The sequence below is a fragment of the Hemicordylus capensis genome, chromosome 2 (genome assembly GCF_027244095.1).
Source record: "Hemicordylus capensis ecotype Gifberg chromosome 2, rHemCap1.1.pri, whole genome shotgun sequence".
Lineage (NCBI taxonomy): Eukaryota > Metazoa > Chordata > Lepidosauria > Squamata > Cordylidae > Hemicordylus > Hemicordylus capensis.
In genome coordinates this window covers 213699544-213718136 of record NC_069658.1, presented here as the reverse complement: position 1 = coordinate 213718136, position 18593 = coordinate 213699544, and the positions used below count along the sequence as shown (strand labels likewise).

Genomic DNA, 18593 nt, shown 5'->3' with positions numbered 1-18593 from the left:
TCCAAATCTGCTGCCCGCCTTATCCCCACCTCCTGGCAGGAACACCCTTAGAGAAGCGACTAAGAAGCCAAGTGGCAGGGATTTCCCTGGCACTCCTGCAAGAATTCCAAGGGCATTTTATGTTTAGGGAAAGTTTCAGAAAAAGGCAGGAGCCCTTGGGACTTAAATGCAGATTATCCCCCATATTTCACATTATGTGTTGGATAAAAACACACACCAATATTACTCTTCTGTGTATCATTTCTATTTAAGATGCGCTTACTGATTTGTTTTCTCCTGCTCAAGAAGGAACGGTTTTAACCTGTTTTGTTCGCTGCCTGGAGTGGTTATGTAAGAGAGAGAACGTTAAATTTAAAAACAAACACAGATTAAAAACTTTAAGGCAACTCAAGACCAGCGTTATCAGAGAAGTGATCAGTCATAATTTCTGGCGCTCTTCCCAACGCTTGATAATGCCTTATCGCATCCACAACATCCTCTCCTTGACGCAGGAGAGGCTGAGAACGCTCACTTCTTGGGACTTCAGGACTGAACAGACATGGCCAGACAGGGAGCTCTGGAGATTCAAGTCCGGACAGCATGTCCTGACCCAACAGAGCCCGTTAGGAAGCATCGGCCTGGGTTTCCTTGCAGGGAGGCCGTGGCCAATCCCAGCATGCACCTGGAGTAGAGGACCTGGAGTGGAGACACCTGCCAGCTGCATCCACACTTGGAGTCCACTTAAAAAGAGCCACGTGTGGACCTGACACCTTGATGCCAACGCTCTTACATCAGAACATGAGAACAACCCTGCTGGATCAGGTCTAAGGCCTATGTAGTCCAGCATTCTGTTTCACCCAGCGGCCCACCAGATGTCTCTGAGCAGTCCACAGGCAAGATGAAGTGTGCTCCCTTTCCTGCTGTTGCTGCCCTGCAACTGGGATTGAGAGGCATCTTGCCTCGGAGAAGAGGCATCTTCTCAGCAGCATGGGAAGAGAAGGGACTTCTAGGCCACCATCAAACAGCAATGCTTTCAAAGAAGTGAGCCTGCAAGGGACCAGCCGCCTTAGCCAGACGGGCCCGTGGCCAGGAGCTGAGAGGAAGGCCGCAGACGCGAGGCAACGCTACCAAACACAGGGAGACAGACACAGACACAGACACAGACACAGACACACACAGAGCCCAGAACCAAGACACTTGGAGGCACGCTGCGTTAGCTGTTATCTCTGATCAGGCCCACCAAACGAAGCCGTTGCAATGCTGACTGGCCCTAATGGCAGCTGTTACTTTGTGGTTTTGCTTTGGTGGTTGGGAAGAGGGACTACACACTCATTCCTGTCTTCATTAGGAAAATCCCAGCACCCGCACCCTGCCTTACAGTCTGTCTGCCCCATGTGCTGGCCGTGTCCAGGTGTTTCACACAGCCAAGGACACCCCACGAGCAAGCCTCACGTTTGGGAGAAAACCATCACACACACACACACACACACACACACGCGCGCGCGCACAGAGGCTCGGCCCGACTTTTCCTGCAGTTGATAAACACTAATTAGCAGGCGACTGCTGCAAGGAGCCCATGTGAAGCTGCTCGTCTCAGCCTGCAATTAGCAGGAGCCTTCCTCCTTCTCCTGGCTTGGCGGAGGCCCAGTTTGGGTAACCTACACCCCACGTTAAAAATAGAGCCATGACACAGTCTCCGGAGCACCCTCACCGGAGCCGGCGGCTGCCAACGATGAACAGTACCCATGGCCCACTTGGGACAGAGGGAAGGGGCAGGAGCGAGGGGCAGAGGAGGCTCTTGTCAATAGTTCAAGGGAGAAAGAACAGCACATTTTGGATATCCAAGACGCCAAGGAAAAGGGTTGTTTTCCTTCGTTTGCAAATTTGCTCAATTTCCTCCCAAGAGTCCTGCTTCCAGGCCCCGTCAGCATCAGGAGTCAGGACACCTCCAAAGGAAAGCTGGTTTTTGGCGCGTGCACCCCCCCACACACAAATCCAAGGTGGGATTTCCACCCTCAAGGCTCACAGAAACCTAGGAAGCTGCCATATACCGAGTCAGACATAGGTCCATCCAGCTCAGTATTGTCTACACGGACTGACAGCAGCTTCTCCAGGGTTTCTCCAACACCACAGAGCAGAAGGCACAAGGAAGAGACCACCACAACTACCACTCGCCCAGATCTCTTCTAGACACCAACCGAGGGACACAGCTTGCTCCCTCCTCAAAGCTAACTCAAGCCTGGAGTTTCTGATATAGCACAACACTTCTTACAGGGCGAGAAGTGGGGCAAAGTGTTTTTATCTGGGGTCAATAGGAAGGGCCGTGTCAACGGCTATACCGGTACCCCAGAATCTCTGAATGTTTGAGTTAGAAGGAACCTTGGGGGTCTCCTACTCCAACCTCCTCTTCACTCGGAAGGATGGACTCCAAACAACCTCCCCAGCTTTGACTCATCCCATGCAACAGCAGTGCATCTAGGCCAAGGTTGAAACGTCTGAGTTACACAGGACTCTCAGGTTGGAGGTTCGAAAGGAAGAAAAGAAAAGGGGCAAACAGAAGAGGGTGGGAGAGATGTTTCTCGGACTTGAGTGAAGCATCAACTTCCTCTCTCCACCTTAAAACCGAAAACGTCTTCAGAGAATTCCCCAGCAAAGAGAAAAGGTCTCGTTCTTCAAGTCTCTTTTTCCTGCCTGCAAATCGCTAGCCTGAGGAAGAGTTCTGTACAAGCCAGAGGCCTCAACAGCAGTTGGTCCAACACAAAATAATCCTCCTGCCCCCAAAAGGGCAGCAGCCAAGCAGACCGTCCTCTCTAAGCTATGAGGTTCTCAAATACGCACACACACACACACACAGAGCCAGCCTTTGGAGCAATGCTTCCCCCCTACCACAACACAGCACCCTCCAGCCAAGAGGAGATGAATAGGACAGTTCACCCATTTCCAGAGCTCACACCAGGGATACCCTCATGTAGCCACATGAGGAGCCATGGATGCCTTTCCCTTCTTACCACCCCCATATGTGGACACTCAAGGGAGGGGCTGCATTTTGAAAGCATCCCACGGCCTGCCCCTTGAATCTTAAATATGTGGTTTCTTCTTTTGGCAAAGAGGTTTCCCCCACTTTCCTCACTAGATCTCGGCAAGCAAAAAGGGGGTCTCCCACTTAGATGCCTCCCCACCTCAGGTAGTCTACTCTTTGACTCTCTAACACGCCTCTTTTCAAATGAGCTTCTTCCTGAGTAACTGGAGGGTGGGGTGGCAGTTTTAAACTAAAATGGGACAGAATTCCCATCTAAGGCTCCCAAGCTTGCTTCCAAGAACCTCCGCCTACCTGATCTTTCCTAAAGGAGGCTCAGTGTGATGCCTTTGCTTGGGGAGAAATGGGGGGCACCTGACCCATAACTCCCCCACAACCCTTCTACTTATGGGGAGGAACAGCCCTCTCTTCCCAAGCCACTCGTTCTTTTGGAGGGCATTCTTCCAAACTAGCACCGGAGAAGGGGGGCAGGAAGGAGGCCTGCTTTTCCTCTCTACATCCCCCCCTCACCAGACATCTCACCCAGTACCCCTCAACCCCTCTACCTATGGGGGGGAGGAAATCCTTGCTTTCAGGACCACTCTTTTGGGGTGCGGGTTCTTTCCCCCCCAGATTGACACTTGGGGAGGCTTGATATCACCTTTCTCAGGATATCCCCAGCCAAAAGGCCCCCTCACCTCCTCTATTTATGGGGTGGGGGGGAGGGAAGCAGCCACCTTTTCCTTTCTTAAGCTACTGATTCCAGGAAAGGGCGGGGGGAGAAAGAAGGCATCCTCCCTTCTAGACTGACACGAGGAGGGAGAGACAGGACCGCCGCCCGCCCCCCAGCACTCCTCCTCGAGACCCCCAAGCTGCCCCTAGCAGGGCAGGTTAAGGGAGGGTCTCTTTTCTTTCCCCCTCTTTTAGGTGTTTGTGTGGTGACTGTCCTCCCCGTAGCCTGGACCCTGAGGGGATTTCCCCCCTCCTCACCCCACCACTCTATTGAGGGGGGCCCCTCATAAATTGCCCCGCCCCCCGACTCAAGCCCCGCCCCCGACCCACCTTGCGGCCCTGGTAGGCCTCGAAGGCGCTGAGGGCCGACTCGGTGAGCTTGACATGGAAGACGGAGACGCGGGTCCCGCGGCCGAGGCGTCCACACGACAGAGCGTAGCCCCGCTCCGCCGCCAGCGCCGCCATCTTGGGAGCCTCCGGCGCCAGCCCTGGCGGACACGCCCCCTCATCTATTATGCGGGCACGCCCCCTCCGGGCCCGCCCCGGAGCTTGCGTCACTGCACCGCCCAGCCAAACACCACGGGGTCTGGATCGGAGTCTTATCGCCCCGCCCCTCCTCTACCCCCTCCCGGTCCCGAACGTTCCTCGGTGCGTACTGCGCAGGAGCGGTTGCCGCAAAGAACGTCGGGGAATGTAGTTTCCCCCCTTCATCCATTTTCGCAATGATTTTATTTTAGATGGCTGCATAACTATATTTTTAAGAGATATAAACGTTCATACGTTGTTTACAGTGGCCTTAGAGAGCCTGCAACGCTATTAACTAGCATAGGTGAGCACCGCGCAAAGCACGTTGGGGGACGTAGTTCTTTTGGCCAGTGACTTCATTACCTCCATAAAATGGATCCGGGTCGGGAGATATGAGGTTAAAAATATATATATTTATTCATGAAAGTATTTCATAGAGACGTGTGAGAAGAAATTATTTTTTAAAAAATTGACAAGCGCGCAATGAATTCTGGATCATTTTGAGCCTTTCCCCCTGTTGCTACGCAGAGGGGCGTGAAAGGCGAGATTCCCCCAAGCGGATTGGACAGAAGGCGGGGCTAGTTAAATAATGACGCCATGAGGCGGGACGAGGTGGTGTTTTGCTCCTCTTTGGCCACAATCCGGGAACTTCCTCCCTCTACTGGGCAAAGCGGAATAGTGCGCCGTGGGAAAACTTCGCTACCCAGATTCCCAAGCGGCAAACTCCCCGCCTCCTCTTGCCTACCCCGTTTTTGATTGGCTGCAGGATTAATCAACGACGTCGCACTTTCGAGAGAGCGGACTCGGAGAGAGCCGGAGAAGCAGAGCATGGTCTTCTTGGTGGGGGCCGCAGGGGGCAGGTAAAACGGGGGCGGGGGGAGTGATTGATCGGGCTAAACTGCCCGCTGCTTAAGAAATGCAGCGGGCAGCTGGGGGCAAAGGGCTGTTCTGAGAATGTACAGAGTGCCAGTTGCCGTTAAAGTCACATGGAGGCACTGAATGCCTCTGAATATATGCAGATATCGTTGCTTCGCTGCTGGGTGCTCATAAAGTGATAAATAAGACACGCCCATAGAGCATGCATAGAGTGCTCACCTTGTAGATTCTTGTCTTGGAATACTGGATAATATTTTGGGCTGTTTCTCCTTTCCTCATCCCTGACCCCATGTTCTGGTGCCTTCTCAAAGGAGAGCACCTCTGAGGAAGTGCAGAGTGCTTTTCCTTCTCTGGCCATCCCCCCCCCCCCCCCCGCCGCCACGAATGAGGCATGCAAACTTGTGCAGGCCGGAGAGACATAGGAAGCTGCCATATTCCGAGTCAGACCATTGGTCCATCTAGCTCAGTATTGCCTTCACAGACTGGCAGTGGCTTCTCCAAGGTTGCAGGCAGGAATCTTTCTCAGCCCTATCTTGGAGAGGTCCACGCAGATGAGACAGTAAATCTCTTCTGGAAAAGTTTGTATGGTTATGTGCAAAAAGACAAGAGTATCTCTTCTAAACAGCAATGGGACAAATTGTGGAAATGGACGTCGGACGTAACCCCCCACCCCCGATTACCTGATGTGCCTTGTAATCCCCCACCCCCGAGTTACAGTACCACCTGCATATACTTCATAACTTGTGTGTTTCCAAATCTTTGTGTGTAAATCTTTGTAGATATATCATGTACAAACAACCACTTTGTATATAATTGTGCTTTGGCAACATACTGTATGCTTTGGTAGTTTGTTGGTTCAATAAAAAAATCTTGTCCTATAAAAATAAATAAATAAATCTTGTCCTATCTTGGAGATGCTAGGGAGGAAACCTGGAACCTAGATACTCTTCCCAGAGCAGCTCCATCCCCTAAGGGGAAGATCTGACAGTACTCACACATCAGGTGACCTCTGTTCAAATCCCATCTGACTTAGCTCAGCGTGTGATATTGAGCCAGCCTTTCTCTTCCGGGCTGACCTATGTTATGTAGTTGTTGTACCTGCGGCCATTGGCTTAAACCTCTCTTTATTTTGAGAAAAGAAAATCCAGTATTAGACGCATTCACTGTGATTCTTGTGTCTCGCACTCTCTCAGGGTTGGTGTTCATTTCCCTGCTCTCTGTTCCAGATCATTCCTCCTGATGCAGCGAGTTACTGCCTCCATCCTCTTCCAGTCCCGGATGGCGTCCATTTTCTCCCCGGCATGGAAAGGACCTCTCAGACCTTGCCTGCTGTCAGAGCCCATGGGCACCTGCCAGAGTTTCCCCGGGCCAGCGATGCCGTGGGCCCACCAGCAGATCCGCACCAAAGCCCGCGGCAACGAGTACCAGCCCTCAAACATCAAGCGGAAGCGCAAGCACGGCTGGTGCAAGCGGATCCGTGAGCGCAGTGGCATTGAAGTGATTCTCCGGCGGATGCTGAAAGGCAGAAAATCTCTGACCCATTAAGATTTTTGGTCTGCCAAGGCACTGTTGAAGTGAAGCGAAAGGTCAGAAGCTTTCCTTGACTGTCTTTCTTGCTGCTTTGCTAAAATGTGGCAGGGAATTCCAAGGGCCAACTCGTACCATGATCTTTCATTTCAACCAATATTTGGGAAGGAGGCCCTCTGACTGTGTGCCGGGGATCCTTCCCCCTTTTCCCCTGTTCAGTGGGATATCCTCTTCTGGTAATCAGCAAGCGCCTGTACTGCAAAAACAGGAAAGCAGGCATGCTGAGGTGTCATTAAAAGTCAGTTCTGTTGAAGCACAGTCTGTGTGCATTTTGTTCCTTAGGTGTCTGCATGTGTCTTTCTAATCAGAAGCAGCCTCATTCCTCTGCAGAGTTTGGAGTACTTGCTGAAATCAACGGGCTGAAAGATTTTACTCCCTTTCCCTGCTTTTTCAGTTCTGTACAGATATAAAATGTGTGGTGGCGGGGTGAGGAGTTGTGTATTGCCCGAGGGAAGCCCCAGTGATCACCCATGAAGCTGCCTTACCCCAAGTCATATCCTTGGTCCATCCTGCTCTGACTGGCAGCAGTTCTCCTGAGTCTCAGATGGAGCAGTGACTTTTCCAGCGCCCACCCGCCGGAGATGCAGCCAGGGATTGAATCTGGGATCTTCTGCATGCAAAGCAGATCATGCTAGGCCACTCAGCTACAGCTTCTGCAGTACAGGAAGCCACCTTTCACTGAATCAGATCATAATTATCTGCACTAACTGGAACAGCTTTCCAGGGGTTTCAAGCCAAAGGTGGGGGGGGAAGTACTATATTGCCAAAATGAAGCCCCAGTCAACCTTGAGGCTGCTTATCAGGTTGTCCACTCTAACCAAACCCAAGGTTGTCTAACGGAGAGCCAGCATGGGGTAGTGGTTAGAGTGCTGGACTAGGCCCGCGGAGACCCGAGTTCAAATCCCCATTCAGCCATAATACTTACTGGGTTACTCTGGGCCAGTCACTTCTCTCTCAGCCTAACCTACTTCACAGGGTTGTTGTGAGGAGAAAACGCAAGTATGTAGTACACTGCTCTGGGCTTCTTGGAGGAAGAGTGGGATATAAAATGTTAATAATAATAATAATAATATAATTAATAACTGGCAGCTGCCTGCTCTCCAGGCAGAGAGAGGTTTCCTTCCACTTCCTTTTAACTGGAGAGGCTTGTTGTGGAGCCTGGGATTTTCTATAGGCAAAGCAGGTGCCTATAGAACTCTTAACTCTTGAGCAGGTAGCGCTGCAGGTGGAAGTTGCCTGCTGAGTCAAGCTCTTGGTCCAGCTAACTCAGTGTTGTCTGCTCTGACTGGCAGCAGCTTTCTAGGGTCTCTGGCAGAGAAGGGGCTTTCCTGACAGCTGCAACTGATGATCTTTCTAACAGATGGCAGGGATGGAACTAGAGACCTAATGCATGCAAAGTTGGTACTCTTCCACTGAATTATTTGCATTTTTAGATCTATATAATATAGATTTACAAATGTTCAAATATATATATGCACACTCATTTTATACATGTAAATATGAATATTTACACACGCCTTTTCAAAAACGTTCCCAAAGTGATTTTCACAGTGCATACAGTGAAAAGGTATATACGATACGCACAGAATTATAGAAATATAAAAGATGCCTTTTTACATTTACAACCTTTGAAATTCATTGTTAAATCTGTATACCGCCTTTCATTAACAGTCTAAAAGTGGTTTGAAAGGAGATTGTGCTGTTAAGTCGGTGTTGACTCCTGGCAACCACAGAGCCCTGTGGCTTCCATGGTAGTATACAGCAGTGGTTTATCATTGCTTTTCTCTCTCACAGTATTTGATGATGCCTTTGCTGTTGTCACTGAAGTGAGCATCCGCGGCCTCCAGCACCTTCTTATCTCGCTGCTGCCCAATATAGATGACTGCAGATATATATTTACTAGGCCCAATCTGGAAAGCACAGTGGCAGGGATTCGACCTAACAGCCTCTTGCTCCCTAGGCAAGCTGCTTCTCTGCTGCACCATCACAGATGATAATGTGGTTTACAATATAGTTAAAAACAATACAAATCAATTAGACTATCAAATCAATAAAAATATTAAATTTAAATATTAAAAAATACAAATCAAATTAAAAGTTAAATATGTACACCATGAAAATAACAAAAATGCAGCATCAGCAAGGAAACAGCACACTTATCTAAAAACCTGGTAAGAAGCCGATTTCTATAAAACTGCATGCAGAATGAGGAGCGGATGCCTATATAATTTAAAGTTATACTTATATACACATTTGAACTACGTGCATATAAAAATATTCATTTTTGATTCACTGCTGTGAAGAAAAAAGGGGGTTGGAGGGAAAAACTATTGCCAAAGGGTCCTCTGCAGCGTCTGAAGCCTCCGCTTCCCTCGCAGGGACTATACTTCCCAGGATTCAGCGCGAAAGGCGCCTCCGCCCGCCGCATCCGGGTCCTCCGCTCCCTCCCGCTTCCTTCCCCTTCCGCAGCCGCCTGGGCAGGAGGGGTGGGCGGGGGTGGTCCTGTGGAGCGGCAGGCGCGGGGGCCAATGGCGAGGCCACTTCCGCCTCGGGCCGTCCAATGGGAGGCCGGAAGGGGCGTGGCCGAGGAGGGGACCCAAGGAGGAGGAGGGGGTGATGAGAAGTTGTTGAGGAGGCGCCTGCTGGGGGAAGATGGTAGGTGGGAAGCCCCCCCCCCCCACATAAGGGTCCCCCGGAGGCGGGGGCCAGCTAGGGCCGGCCCCCTCCATTGAGGAGGGGGTGGGGCTCCCCAGGGGAGGGCTATGCGCCAGGGGCTGCCTTGGGGGGCGGGGGCCCCAGGGGGGCGGGCCTGCGGGGTGAGAGCAGGCCTGGGGGGCCGTGCCAGGCGCTGCGCATAGCGATATGTGGGGGGCATGGAGACTGCAGGGGTGGGTGGGCTGGGGGGCACCCACTCTGAGGCACGGTGGGGGCTCACAGGGTGGGGGGTGTTTCCAGGGATGAGCTGGGTACTGGACGCAGAGCCTTAAAGGGGCTTAAGGGCTGGGGGTGGGGAGTCTCCGGTCCAGCGCTCATGGGGCTTCGGGAGGTAGTGGGGAGCCTTGAGGGACAGTGGGTGGTGGCCTTGGGTGCTGTATGCAGGGCTACAAAGGGACATGGAGTTGAGAGGGTGGGGAGATCCCAGTTGGGGGAGCTTGGGTGGGCTTATGGGAGTGGGGAGAGGTTGGGGGGCTGTGGGTGTGTGAGGGGGCAGCGCCTTTGACAATAAGGGGGGTGCTGGGCTTGCAGTGTATGAGGGGGTCTTTTCGAAAAAAGGTAAGGGAGACTTATGGGGCAGCTGGGGTGTGTGCGTGTGCTAGGGTGCTGTATGTGGGGGTAGTAAAAGGGGTCAAGGAATGTTGGCTCAGTTCACCAGCCAGACCAAATAGTTTGCTCCTCACATGGTTCCTCCAGCTGTGTTGGTACCTTATTCTGTCAAGACTTTATCACTTGACAGGCATCATTTTTCTCTTGTCACAGACTAGTAGATTTCCTGAGCCTTGGCTGTTTAGTAGGGGTATGGGGGTGGGAAGCTACTGGCTTGTGCAAAGTGTTGTGCAGAGACCCTTTGGGGGCACATGAGATTGGTTGGCGGTGGAGACAGCCGGGGGGAGAGTTATGGGAGTACGGGGAATGGGAGGGGCCCAAGGAGGTGTCGTAGCCTAGTTTGGGGTTGTAGCATCCGCTAGGTGCTGTATATAGGTTAACAAGGGAGTCTGTTGGAGTCGCAGACAAGTTAGGGGGCTTTGGGGGTAGGAGATCTTTGCTTGTGGGACTCCTCTATTTCTTCTGGGGAAGTTTGGTGTGAGACGTGGGGGGTGCGTCTGCCCGGGATGCTGAAGCTGCTTATGAGGTGGTGAGAAGGTTCTCTTGAGGAGATCAGGGTTGCTTGTGGTGGTTGGAGGGCTCTCCACTGGAATTGTTTATGTTCTTATTTATCTAATTTATCAAATTTGTATGCTTCCCCAAACTTCCATCTCTGGGAGGCTCACGACGACATAAAAACCAACCAAAACACACAGTAAAAACCTTAAAACAGTTTAAAGCCACAGTTAAATTAAAAAGCTTGGGTGAAAAGGTAAGTCTTTAATGGCTTTTTTAAAGTTGTCAGAGATGTTATGTTATGCTGATGGGGCAGGTGGCTTGTGTGTCTGTCCAATCAGACGTTTGTCTAGGGAGGCAAGAGGAACTTATAGGGTGAGCTGAGATAAGGAAGACTGAACTTTGCTTGTCCTTTGGATGGATTTCCTGGAGTAGTGAGAGGTGCCCTTAGAATCAATTGACAATTGTGGGGCTTGTTGGGGGGCGGGTGCCTTTGAGCTGGAGAAATGCCTATGGCAGGCAGAATTGCTTATGGGACTTGCTTTTTTGTTTTTGTTTTCCAATTCAACATTTAAATTCAACCCTGCAAGGACAGCATAAAAGTGCCTCATTTGTTCAATATAGTATATAAACGTTTTTCACTCTTGTTTTACTATCTACGCTTTAACCTAAATTGTTTATCGTTTTCATTTTATTCTTTAAATTGTTAAACACAACCCCTGGATTTTATTGAAAAGATTCCCCCATCCTTCATTTTCTTTACTTGTTTTTTTGCTGCTGTCTAGTAAAGGCTCCCCGCAGTGATATGTGATGAAATCCTTTAAATTTCTCAGGAAGAAATAGGAAGGGGCAGCAGCAAACACTCCCACAGGGTGCATTAATTTCCAAAGCCAAGGTGGTGCCTGAAATCCACCGCCCCAAACCTGGGAAAATTTAGAACTAGTTTTACAAGGAAAATGTACTTCGGTAGATCAGACTGTAGTCAGCAGAGCCTTATACCCGGAATTAAGGGGTGCTCTCCTTCTTTACTTTAGTTGGATCTGTTTCAAGAAACGCACCTAAATATCTAGCCCTGCACAGCCAGCCACTTAGCTGTTCTCTGCACCACAGCCCTCTTCCCTAGCCCAATGCTGGCCTACTTTACAGGGTGATTGTAAGATTAGCTGAAAATGTCCGCGTGTTATCCCCTCCCCCTTTTAACATTTCTAGGCGGAGTTTTTGAAAGGATTGCCTGTTTACAACAAAAGCAACTTCAGCCGATTCCATGCAGACTCCGTGTGTAAAGCGTCAGTGAGTATAAAACTCTCTGTTTATAAATTAGCTAGGGAATCGTGCACGGGGGGAACTCTTGCAAAGCCCCCATGCCAAAGCGGGAAGGAGTCTAGCCGCCTTCAAGGCTGGGTTGATGATGCTTAATTGTAAGCACATTGGGGCAGGGACTTGTCTGTTTTAGTGTATTCTACTGTGCAAAGCACCGGGTACAAATTAAACAAATTGCCCCGTCCATTAAAAAGTTGAGGGATTGAGTAGGAAATCTTCCTTTACAGACCTAACTTTTTTCTTTAACAATTTAAATTTACAGAACAGAAGACCGTCTGTTTATCTTCCCACGCGGGAATATCCATCAGAACAGAGTAAGTGGCCCTGCCCAGCTCTGGGGAGGCAGAGACTCAAATAGCCATAAAGCCATTTTAGTTTTTGTCCAAAGCAGACAGCTTGGGTTGTCATGAGAATTCGCAGGTCTGCCACTTCCCCCCGCACTTGGCTCTGCTATTTTATCATTATTGCAAATTTCAGCTTCGTATACGTCCTTTTGTTTGACAATCCCAAAGTCGTTTACAAGTGTAGTGAAAGCCATTAGACATAATTGAATATCAGTGTGTTTTGTTTTTTAAAGTGATTGTATAAATAGGGGGGCAAAGTAACCTAATTCCACGTCTTTACCATGCCACGGGTGCCTGCCTGCTTTTAGAGGCCATTAAGGAAAAATGAGCCAGCTGTCTGCAATAAATAAGCAAGCCATGCTGCGTTCTGCAGAGCAGAAGCAGAATGACCTTCAGTCTTGATTTTGTTTTAAAAACACTACCCATATTTACCCGAATCAAAGACTCTTCTGAATTTAAGAAGACCTTCACTTACTCAAAAGGATCAGGACTCTGAATTTAAGACAACCTCCCAATTTCTAATATAAAAAAACCTGGAAAAAAACCTAGTCTTGGGTTCAGGCAAATAAAGTATAAACCGTGTGGTCTATTAATGTGTTCTGCATTGATAAAGCCGGAGCGCATACCTGGGATCCCTTTACAGTTCTGGCACAACAAATGTGCATTAAGCAAGAATGCAGGAGTTCTTAAGCACCTCGGAAGGATCTTGCTCGGTCAGACGCAAAGGTCAGGCATTCTGTCTCTGAGCCAGCCAGATGTCTCTCTAGGAAGCTTGAAATGGGTTTGAAAGTGAGGGACATCCCTGCGCTTTATCCTGCAGAGGTAGACTGCCTCTGTACATGGAGGTTCCGTCTAGCTCTCCTCATGACTAGATGAGCTGGTCTTGTGGTAGCAAGCATGAATTGTCCCCTTTGCTAAGCAGGGTATGCCCTGGCTTGCATTTGAATGGGAGACTACATGTGTGAGCGCTGTAAGATATTCCCCTTAGCGGATGGGGCCACTCTAGGAAGAGCACCTGCCTGCTTGCATGCAGAAGGTTCCAAGTTCCCTCCCTGGCAGCATCTCCAAGATAGGGCTGAGAGAGATTCCTGCCTGCAACCTTGGAGAAGCTGCCGCCAGTCTGTGAAGACAATACTGAGCTAGATGGACCGACTCGATATATGGTCCGACTCGATATATGGCAGCCTCTTATGTTCCTATGACTAATAGGTGCTGACCACCCTGTCTGGAGGGTGGAGTCCCTTGCTGGATCAGACCAAAGGTCGAGATTTCCTAGCATCCTTTGCAGGATTTCCAGCAAATGAGTGGTGTTAAGTGGGGCACAGTCAGCCCTGTGGTAAACAGGAGAACACCCTCCCCTCTCCTGGGTCCACTGGCCAAAACGACTGGAGCGACCCTCCTTCCCAGCTTAGGAGAGCAAAAGCACACCTCACGAGGCTGGGTTTCCCAGGTCCATTTCTCATTGCTTTGGGAGCCTGCCGACTCATTTCCCGCCCATGACTTCCCTGGAGTCTGCGTCTGGCAAGGTCTGTCTCCTCGAGAGATGGGCGCCTCCAAAGCAGAAAGTGACCAAGCCTTTTGCTGGGTAGGGAAAGCAAGAACGACCCTCTCTGGGTGAAGCATTGCCCAGACAGAGGACGCAGCAGGCCTTGGAGCTTGATCACATCCCTGGTGACGGACGGGGCTCCCTGGGATCACCTGGTGAGCATCCTGGCTTGCTGGCAGGAGTTAGTCATGATGACTGAAAGGAACATAGGAAGCTGCCTTCTACGGAGTCAGACCCTTGGTCCACCTAGCTCAGTATTGTCTACCCAGACTGGCAGCGGCTTCTCCAAGGTTGCAGGCAGGAGTCTCAGCCCTATCTTGGAGATGCTGCCAGGGAGGGGACTTGGGACCTTCTGCATGCAAGCAGGCAGGTGCTGTTCCTAGAGCGGCCCCATCCCCTAAGAGGAATAGCTCAGAGTGCTCACACATGTAGTCTCCCATTCAAATGCAAACCAGGGCATACCCTGCTTAGCAAAGGGGACAATTCATGCTTGCTACCACCAGCTTGGCTGGGGGGCAGTGGTGTTTAGCGGTAATATCGCTTTGTGTTCAAAACCTCTATACCACTTCTAGCAAAAGCATTCTTACAAGAGTTCCCTCTTTCTTTTTCTTTCTTTCACAGTCATAGTTACAGAAAAGACAAACATACTTTTGCGTTACTTACATCAGCAGTGGGACAAAAAGGTATGTGTGGGTTTTAAACAAATAATTATTAAAGATGTGCTCAGCGACCAATCTGCACGCCTTATTACAAAGAGGCAGGGTGCGTATGTATGTGTTGCAGAGCAGCCTGCAGCATCCTATTTCTCGTGCAGCCTTCCTCGAGTTGGGGAGTGACTGAACTGCTGTTGCCTCACCTCGAAAGCAGCGTTGCCAATCTCGTGTCTGAAGCGAGGAAATGAAACTGAAAGCAAGTTGCTCGGAAACCACAGGAATGTGCTTGAACTGGTTTGGTGCCTCCTTACGGAAGTGCCGAACCAACTCGGGCATCCACATCTGAACCAGTTCAGCGGGGCGGGGATCTGTTCCTTTAAAAACCAGGTAAGCAGGTCCTTACCTGCTCCTCTGCCGCCCTGCTGCTTTTCCGGGCTCAGGCTCCACTGTCCAAAAGGCCACATGTGGCTGCAGCGCTGTTTCCAGCCGCCTGTGTGTGGCGTTGGCATACGTGGGGGGGGGTGGTGGAGGAGCAGGTAAGGACCCGCTTACCTGGTTTTTAAAAGGAACTGATCCCCGCCCGGCCCGCAGCTGCCCGAGCTGGTTCGGGCACATCCCAAGTGGGCAAACTAGGCCCTCCAGCTGTTAAACTACGACTCCCATAATTCTCATGCACAATTTGTGGCCGGGGATGCTGGGAATTATAGTTCAGCAGCTGGATGGCCAGGTTTGCCCACTTCTGCTTCTGCCCCTGAGAGTCGCTTTGTTGTTTTAAATTGTGGCGTCAGAAGCAGGCAAGTGAAATTGGCCACACGTTGCCTTTGTGTCCGTGGAGAATCTCACTTCCCCAAGCTTCCCCCAAATTCCTTGGACAGTCACAGGACTAACTTCCACACCCACCTGCACATATTAGGGCCGTGTTTTACCTTTTCCAGCAAATTAATCCCTCCCCCCCCTTGCTTTTCCTTCACCGCCTTCAGAACGCAGCAAAGAAAAGAGACCCCGAGCAGGTGGAAATAGAAGGCGAAAACTCCGCCCCGCCCCGCAAAATCGCCCGGACAGACAGCCAAGATATGAATGAGGACACTTAAAACTCTCTTGCTCCGTTTCTTCTGCGTTTAAAATTTACAGGCGCTTCCTGTGTGGGTTTTTATTTTTTATTTTTGGTCTTTCAATGTGTACATGGGGGAAAAAATGCCCGTTTCCCTGCCCCCTTCACTATGCAGCCCAAACCACTCTTGACTTCAGAACAGCCGCCATATTTATTTTTGTTATGTTTGCATGCTGGGGGGGTCGGGGGGGAGGCCTCTTCATCTTCCAGGGTTGGGTTTTTGGTTTTTTTTTTGTATTATGATTATTATTTATACACTCTTGCTCGCTCGCTCTCTGGTGGAGCACGTCAGGAAGAAAAATTATGTTTAAACTGTGATCAATGCCGCCTTTTTTGTTAAAGAAAAAAGCCTATAAATTTCATTTTTTGCGGCTGTTCCCTTCCACACAACGCCCCCCCCGTTTGCTATTGCAATGTGTTTGCAATGGGGAGGCTAATTCATCCCACCCCCGCTTCCTCCTCCTTTCTCTCTCTCTTTTTTGTTTTTGGCCAACTTTACGATGACTAGCCGGTGGTGGGGATAGCTTGAATCCCCTTGGTTTCCCCCTCTTAATCTAGGAGTAATTTGATGGGGGTGGGGACCAGGGGCTGCAATTCCTTCTCCCTCCCCCTCCGGATCTGTTTCTACATATATGCCATTTTCTTAAAAATCAAATAATTGTATCTAGATCAATTGTATTGGTCCTCCTCAGAGCAGCGGCCACCATCAGCTCTGTTCTCCATCCGCTGATAACTGTTTGTATCGTCTCTTTCCCCTTCTCCGGTCCTTTTTCCTTCTCTTGGGAAGTTCGTTAGCACACCGGCTGTAGAATTTGAGCAAACCACACCTGGGCCTGTCCTCTCTCTGCCTCCATCTCTCTCTTTCTTTCGTCTCTCTTTCTGGCACTGCTCTCGAGTGGACCAGTTCCGTGCAACTTCTCCAGTAGAATAAAAAAGGATATTTCTCACCTCCTGTGCTGAGTGTTTGGTCACAAATCTGTTCAGGATGAAGAGGGGAAAGTGAGTGGCTGGGCAGTGAATCTTGCAGTTCCCTTAGTGGGCCCCCTAAAAGACTGACCAGTTTATTGGAGCAGAAGCTGGGCTCAAGTCTGACCCATTTCATTAGCTGCATGGCATGTTATCCTCTGTTAGGAACTACTGTATTTACGTTTTTTTAAAAAATTACATTTTATATCCTGCTCTTCCTCCAAGGAGCCCAGAGCGGTGTACTACCTACTTAAGTTTCTCCTCACAACAGCGCTGTGAAGTAGGTTAGGCTGAGAGAGAAGGGACTGGCCCAGAGTCACCCAGCTAGTCTCATGGCTGAATGGGGATTTGAACTCGGGTCTCCTGGGTCCTAGTCCAGCACTCTAACCACTACACCACGCTGGCTCCACTTGAATCCAAGACTCGGTAATTTCCAGTTTCTTTGATTTTAGCAATTGGGAGGTGGTCTTAAATCCAGAGTGCTATTCCTTTTTGGGTAAATGTAGGCGTAAGCTGTATTTAAACTGTATTTTTAAAAGGGGGTCTTGTATTCAGGTAAATACAAGAATACATGTCTTGTATTCAGGTAAATACGGGTAGATAGAGGGGAGAGAATCTGTCTATGTGGTCGCTAAGAATCGACACCAACTTGGAGGACACTTAATCAGAGGGGTACAGTGGAGAGGAACAGTGGAGGCTAAAAAGTGGGGTACAAGTAGTCTTGAAATGCAAGAGGTACAGCTGCTGTCACTTCCAGGAATCGGAGGCGGGGAGTGCTACAAATCCCACAGGACTGGTTACAGCAGGGTTTCTTAACCTTGGGCCCCCAGATGTTGGCCCCCGGCTGTTGGACTACAGCTCCCAGAATCCCCAGCCACAAAGGCCATGTCTGGGGATTCTGGGAGTTGTAGTCCCACAACACCTGGGGGTCCCAAGGTTAAGAAACCCTGGGTTACAGCAAAGAATCCGGCAGCACCTTAAGGACCAGGAGACTTACTGCAGTTTCAGCATTCGAGAACTGGATGCAGGGTTAGGCAACCTTTGGCATGCCAGCTGTTGCTGAACTACCACTCCCACCATCCATTGTGGCTGGGAATGATGGGAGTTGTAGTTCAGCAACAGCTGGCGTGCCGGAGATTGCTTAACCCTGGACTAGAGCAGCCTCAGATGGGTGCAAAGTTAGGCAGGTCTGAGCCGCAGTTCTGTGCTTCAGGGGTGGGCTGCACAAGGCCGGCTGGGTCCCAGGAGGGCTGCTGCCGTGAGAACTGGACTGGGAGGTTTCCCGAGGGTGGCTTGTGCCCCCCGATCCTTCCTGCTGCGGGCTTGGGGAAACGGCTGGTCCTGGCTTTTGTGTTTCCCGTAGGCTGTACCTCATGGGGCTCACGCCCATTGGACCTCACTGTTGGGCACGTTTCTCCATAGGGGTGTGTCTGACGGATGAAGATATATGCACATACCTGTATGCTGGTCTGTGACCGTAATAAAGATTGATTGATTGCACATACCTGCCAGCTCAGATGAAGGGGCACAAGAGCGTCTGCTGCCGTCAACCCAGGCATCTTTAAAAGGGGCCACAACTGACCCCAAAAGGTGCTAGTTTGCTAGAAACATATTTATCAATTAATTAATTAATTAATTCGATTTCTCTACCGCCCTTCCAAAAATGGCTCAGGGCAGTTTACACAGAGAAACAATAGATAAGATGGATCCCTGTCCCCAAAGGGCTCAAAATCTAAAAAGAAACACAAGATAGACACCAGCAACCGTCACTGGAGGTACTGTGCTGGGGGTGGATAGGGCCAGCTGCTCTCCCCCTGCTAAATAAAAGAGAATCACCACGTTAAAAGGTGCCCCTTTTGCCAAGTTAGCAGGGGTTAAACTTGTGAATCAAGGGGAGATGAGCAGAAGCGGTCTCTGGGGCAGCAGCTCCTTAGACCACGGAGCCTAGCAACATCTGCTCTGACTGGCAGCATCGCAGGCAGAGCTGTGGTCCCTGAGACCTTCTGCATGCTAAGCCCAGGCTGTACCCCTCTGCGAAGTTGGTGGTGTAAGGAGGGAAGCCTTGGGCCGGCAGGTCCTAGTGCTAATCCTTGAATGCAATGGAACGGGCTGTCGCCCC

At 50.3% G+C, this 18593-nt stretch overlaps 3 protein-coding genes across 4 annotated transcripts in view; 2 read left to right on the top strand and 1 right to left on the bottom strand.

Moving 5' to 3' along the window:
* The window catches only part of ELL (elongation factor for RNA polymerase II), a 49155-nt gene extending 44874 nt beyond the window's left edge, over positions 1 to 4281 (bottom strand). The window contains exon 1 of the mRNA XM_053301475.1: positions 4058 to 4281. Within this exon, the coding sequence (XP_053157450.1) occupies positions 4058 to 4192 (135 nt within the window). The 5' untranslated portion in view covers positions 4193 to 4281. The remainder of the gene's footprint in view (positions 1 to 4057) is intronic.
* A 590-nt stretch (positions 4282 to 4871) lies between these two features.
* MRPL34 (mitochondrial ribosomal protein L34) lies at positions 4872 to 6968 on the top strand. Its single transcript, XM_053298067.1, has 2 exons — positions 4872 to 5112; positions 6355 to 6968. Exons 1-2 carry the CDS (start codon positions 5081 to 5083, stop codon positions 6671 to 6673), a joined length of 351 nt encoding a protein of 116 aa, XP_053154042.1. The 5' UTR covers positions 4872 to 5080; the 3' UTR covers positions 6674 to 6968.
* Positions 6969 to 9220: 2252 nt separating this feature from the next.
* Positions 9221 to 16460, top strand: DDA1 (DET1 and DDB1 associated 1). Of its 2 annotated transcripts, XM_053303100.1 has the most exons (6): positions 9221 to 9370; positions 10735 to 10790; positions 11744 to 11824; positions 12117 to 12168; positions 14366 to 14427; positions 15378 to 16460. In XM_053303100.1, the coding sequence occupies exons 1-6, from the start codon at positions 9244 to 9246 to the stop codon at positions 15486 to 15488; spliced, it is 489 nt and encodes a 162-aa protein (XP_053159075.1). In that variant the 5' UTR covers positions 9221 to 9243; the 3' UTR covers positions 15489 to 16460. The 2 variants fall into 2 exon arrangements, with proteins under 2 accessions (XP_053159075.1, XP_053159076.1); XM_053303101.1 differs by lacking the exon at positions 10735 to 10790 and having other exon boundaries at positions 9233 to 9370.
* The last annotated feature ends 2133 nt before the right edge of the window (positions 16461 to 18593 follow it).